This window comes from Geospiza fortis, unplaced genomic scaffold (genome assembly GCF_000277835.1).
Source record: "Geospiza fortis unplaced genomic scaffold, GeoFor_1.0 scaffold188, whole genome shotgun sequence".
Taxonomy (NCBI): Eukaryota; Metazoa; Chordata; class Aves; order Passeriformes; family Thraupidae; genus Geospiza; species Geospiza fortis.
Window position 1 is genome coordinate 2390583 of NW_005054337.1, and position 5504 is coordinate 2396086.

General features: G+C 62.2%; 1 protein-coding gene across 1 annotated transcript; it reads left to right on the forward strand.

The window, feature by feature from the left end:
• The first annotated feature begins 635 nt into the window (after window positions 1-635).
• On the forward strand, window positions 636-2488 carry SLC52A3 (solute carrier family 52 member 3). The gene is made up of 3 exons (XM_005422189.3): window positions 636-1663; window positions 1913-2036; window positions 2160-2488. The coding sequence occupies exons 1-3, from the start codon at window positions 636-638 to the stop codon at window positions 2370-2372; spliced, it is 1365 nt and encodes a 454-aa protein (XP_005422246.1). The 3' UTR covers window positions 2373-2488.
• The last annotated feature ends 3016 nt before the right edge of the window (window positions 2489-5504 follow it).

The window sequence follows — 5504 nt, forward strand, 5'->3', positions numbered from 1 at the left end:
GGCTGACTCGGCTGATCGGTACGAGCAGGGGCTGGGCTGCAGGTTGGGCTGCTGGGCCTGTCGCCCGCGGCCACCGGAGCGTGTCGGAATCTCGCGGGTCCTGACTGGAAGGGGACGGGCGCGGTGTCGTCCTGCCCTGCAGATGCAGTGGGAGGTACGAGGCGTCCATTCCCAGCAGAGCAGCTGCCCAGGCCACTCAGCCCCCAGGTGAGAGCCCCCTTCCCCCTGCACCCGGCTGTGCCGAGCCCTTGCAGGCGGCACGGAGCTGCTACGTGAGCTGGCACAGGTTCAATGCCCTCCTGGTACCGCACCTGCTGCTGCCAAGCCCCAGCCCTCAGGGATGAGACCAGGTGAAGCTCATCAGGATCCACACCCAGGGCAGGAGGACACCGTGTCATCACTTCAAGGGGGCAGAGGGGTCCACAGGGCCTGCAGAGGGCAAAGGGGGCTGGGCTGGGCTGTGCGCCCCACACCCCCATGGCACGTAGAGGGAAGCTGTTCTGCCAACACAGGCAGCGGTCATGGGAGGACAGGGCCAGGATCTAGAAGGGTCAGATCTCTCCTCACCACTCATCAAAGTTTCTCCCCACAGCACAGCAGTGTCACTCGCAGGCCCAGGCACCCAGCCCTGAGCCATGGCACTGCTCACCCACCTTCTGGCCTGTGCCTTCGGCATGGGCTCCTGGGTGGCCATCAACGGGCTGTGGGTAGAGCTGCCACTGCTGGTGACGGTGCTGCCGGAGCAGTGGTACCTCCCCTCCTACATCACCATCATCATCCAGATGGCCAACGTGGGACCACTCTTTGTCACCCTCATGAATTGCTTTCGGCCTGGCTTGCTGAAGGAGGTGGCTGTTATCTATGTGATCGTGTCCGTCGGTGTTGTGGCCTGCTTGCTCCTGGCTTTCCTCTGGAGCCACACATCCCTCATTGCCGGGACATCCCACAGCATTCCCTTCCTAATCCTTACCTTCTTCCTGGCCCTGGTGGACTGCACCTCCTCCGTCACCTTCCTGCCCTTCATGATGCAGCTGCAGCCCCAGTACACAAACACCTTCTTCATAGGTGAAGGGCTAAGTGGGCTGGTCCCTTCTCTCATTGCCCTGGGCCAGGGCTCTGGTATCTCCAGCTGCACCAATGTCAGCTACAAGGTCAACATCACTACTGGCAACGAGACTGTGGAGAGCACCATCTTCCATCTGGAGACCCACTACCTCCCACCCAACTTCTCCACCTTCATCTTTTTCCTGCTCATGACTGCAATGATGCTGACCTGCTTGCTGGCCTTCTTCTTCCTCACCCGGCAGCCCAAGGTGTGGGAGCTCTCCCAGCAGCACCTCTTTCCCAGCAACATTGTGCTGAACTCATTTGACCAGATCCTTGACGAGGGAGCTGACTCGCACCTGAGCAGAGGCTGCTCATGCCCAAAGGATCCCAAGGGACCTGGGGACATCCTGCCACAGAAGGTCTCCTACTCCCTAACCCAGCTCACCCTCATCTATCTCCTCATCGCCTGGGTGAACGCCCTGACAAATGGGGTCCTGCCATCCGTGCAGTCCTACTCCTGCCTGCCCTACGGACACACCACCTACCACCTGGCAGCCACGCTCAGCTCCATAGCCAACCCCCTGGCCTGCATCGTGGCCATGTTCCTGCCCAGCAGGTGAGTTGCAGGGCCCTGGGAGTTGCAGCAGGGTGCACACCAGGGGCTTCTGCCCCAAGAGTGGCCCCTACTCTGCAAGGGTTGGAGGTGTAGGTTGGGAGAGGGCCTGTGGGATGCCCATGCCCTGGCAGCACAGACACCCCAGGAAAGGAGGATGGAGCCAGCAAGGAGCCGGAATGAGCTGCTGTGTCTGTGCTGCTCACCAGGGAAAGGTAGTGTTCTCCAGTGACACTCACATGTCTCTTGCAGGTCCCTGACCCTGATGGTCCTCCTCACTATGGCAGGGACAGGCTTTGGTGCCTACAACATGGCCATTGCAGTGATGAGTCCCTGCCCGCTCCTCCAGCAGTCCCAGTGGGGCGATGTCATCATTGTAAGTCACGGTGTCCCTCTCACTCAGGGAGGTCTTTGACACCACACCCGGACCTGACCTCACCACGATGTCCCCACAACGGGAAACCCTTGGCCCTGACCACTTTTCCACCTGTGTCACCAGGTCCTCTCCTGGGTGCTGTTCACCGGGACGCTCTCCTACATGAAGGTGATGGCCGGAGTGATCCTGCGGAGCCGCAGCCGCAGCGCGCTGGTGTGGTACGGGGTGCTGGAGCAGCTGGGCTCCCTCCTGGGGGCACTGCTCATGTTCCCCCTTGTCAACGTCTATGGCCTTTTCAAATCTGCTGACTACTGCAGCCTGCAGTGCCCAGCGTGAGAGGGGTGGACGCCCCAAGACCGCTGCTCTTGCCGGCATGAACTCCCAGAACCAGCGAGGCTGGCTGGCTGGGAAACAGCACTGGGACCAGGACACAGCTCCTTGATGGACTCTGCCAGGGCGCAGCATCTTCAGGGCTTTGTCCCCAGCTGGGGCACAGTGTGTTCCCATCCTGTGGAAACAATAGAAGGTGTTTTATTTTATTCAGCCCTCTGCCTCCCTGCTGCCTGCACCCCCCATGCTGAGGGGGCTGTCTGTGCCAGTGTCCCCCGCCTGGGTACCTCTCAACTGGGGCCATGCCCAGTCCCTTCCCCTGGGGGGTCTGGCACCGTTTGGCACCGTGCCATAAAGCCCCCCTGGACTCTGTGGGTGGGCACAGCCCCAGCTGCACCGGTGGCGTTCCTGGCCCTGTGCTGTGGCAGCTGCCCCCAGACAGGGGGTTTGCAGCCAGCTGGGGGGACTGGGGACAAAGGCGGCCATGGGGAGGGGGATGGTGGGGGAACACAGAACATTCACAAGGCCCCCAATAGCAGCTGGGGAAACTGAGGCATGGTGGGACTGGAGCGACATGTGTGATATTTGCCACCCTCTGCTCTGTGGTCCCATCCCCATACCCCTGTGCCCCCCTGCACACCATTTCAGCCCCGCTGCACCTTGAGGTGAGCAGAGCTGGAGAGGGGCCACAGCAGAGCCTCACACCAGAGCAGAGTGCCCATGGCAGGTGTGGCACAGCACCAGTGCCAGGGCTGGCCCACCTGGTAGCTAGCTGTGCCCCAGCCATGCCAGCAGGGTGGACACTGGGACGTGGCAGGCACGGGGGGTCAGGGCAGCACAGACCCGGGTTGGGACAGTGCCCGTGCCCTGCACACGCCTGCGCCCCTTCCCTGGGGCACGAGGCAGCCAGGCCTTTGTCCCCGGCCCTTTGTCTGGCATCTGCTCCCTGCGCCGGCGGCAGCACCACAGCACGGATTGGAGCCACTTCGGGGCTCCGGCTGCGACCCGGACGCCTCTGGGAGGAACGAGACTGGAATACCTAATGGCCAGCAGCCCCCCAGGCTGGCATGGGGGCGGATCCTGCAGCTGAGGCAGCAGGGAGGGCAGGAGTGGGGGCTCTGCCTCCTGGCACTAGTGGGCATCCTCTGGCAGATCCTGGCTGACCCCAGAGCCCGTGTCCAGGATCCAAGGAGGATAGGGGAGCTGAGGACCAGTGGGGGCACCCCGGGGCAGCTCGTCTCATTCCAGTAGCAGGATATGTCCCTTGTGGGTAGACTGGGAGCTGGAGTAGGGACCTGACCTCTGTCCTCCTGCCCCCCAAGAGGATGATCCTGCCCTTGGGAGCGCCCAAAACCCCTCACCCACAGTACCCCCACAGCCCCCTCCCTCTTGTCGGGGAAACAATTGCCTCCGATGGGAATTATTTCCATACAGCTGCTCAGGAAGGCACAAACCCGCTAGAGGAAGGCTGAGCCTTTCTTCTGGCGCTGCTCCCCCTCCCCACAGTGGCGGGGGCAGGTTTGGGGGGGCCCAGGCGCTGCCGTCAGCGCTATCAGCTCGGCAGGGCTGGCTGCGGTTATTACCATACATTATCGCAGTCCCCTGCCTCCGAAAGGAGCCGGGGCTGCTCCCCCCTCCCCCCCCTCCCCCCTCCCGAGCAGGCACACGCACGGATAAATAAATCAGGGAGAAGAGAGAGGCCGGGAGCCCGGTGTGTGTGCGGGGGATGCCGTGAGCAGCCCGGCAGGCGATGTCCCCTCGGGGCCGCAGCCCTGTGGGAGAGGTGACCTTGAACTTGGCAGAGCCTTGACGTCAGGGCAGCGCTGCAGGGACAGATGGGACTCGTGGTGCTGCCGGCAGTCCTTGGCCAAGGGCTGCGGGAGCGAGTGCAGAGACCCCAGCCCACATGGGGAGCAGCCCTGGGATCCTGTAGGATGTGGGGTGCTGTGGATATGGGATGCTCTGGGATGCGGGGTGCTGTGAGCTATGGGATGCACGTAGCTGTGGAATGCTGTGAGATGCTGTAGGATTCTGTGGGATATCAGATGCTGTGGGATGCTGTGGTCTGTGGGATGCTCTAGGATGTGGGCTGTGAGGTGCCCTGAGCTGTAGGATCCTGTGGGATGCTGTGGGATGCCCTGGGCTGTGGAGTACCACACAAAGCAGTGAGCAGGGGCACTGTGATGCAGGGCTGGCTCCAGATGTGGCTCTAGGCACAACTGAAGGAGCAGACATGGCTGTGAGCCGGCAGGCCCATGGTGCTGCCCTTGGGGATGCTGCTTTTGGTCCCCAGACCCATGCCACATCCCTGGCCAAAGGATTTAGTGTGCCCAGGGCTGCCCCATGCCAGCCATGCCAGCTCTCTGCCTGCAGTGACAGCAGAGGGACCGTTCTATTAAGTGCTGCAACACTTGGGCATTGCACAAGGCTCAGGGAAAGCACGGCCAGCTGCCAGCCAGGTCCCCGTGTCACCCTCTGGCCCTCAGATGGCACAAGTCGGCCTTCAGATGGCACCACTGCAGGAGAGGCAGCCCCGGAGCAGCAGCTGCCTGCAGCGGAGCGCAGAGAGGAGGGGGAGTGCGAGTGGGGGCTCCAGTGAGACGAGGGGGGAGCAGGAGTGGGGGCTCTGGCCGGGAACAATGAACTGCCACGAGCCCAGCTATTGTTGTGGCTCCAAAGGTCACGGTGCTTCCTGGGGACTGGGACTGGGACAGGGACATGGGAAGGGGAGAGAAGGTGGGAAACGAGGGATGGGAACAGCGAGCAGGGATGGGGACAAGAGAGAGGTGGGACAGAGATGGGACAGAAATGAGAGCAGGGAAGAGGGGAAAGGGTTGAGGACAGAGAAAAAGGTACAGGTGAGGGGAGACGGGAAAGAGAAGGGGGTCAGTGGAAAGGGTCTGTGGACAGAGATGAGAACAGGGAAGATGGATGGGAAGGAGAACCGGGAACAGGGATAGGAACAGGGAGCAAGGACAAGGAAAGGAGAAAGGGACAAGAAGCAAGAACAGGGACAGGGATGGAGACAAGACAAGGGACAGGGGACAGGAATGGGGCAGGAAACATGGATGGGGACAGGAATGGGGATGAGGACTCCCACCCGGCAGACCCGTCCTTCCCTGGCCCCGGGGACTGGCG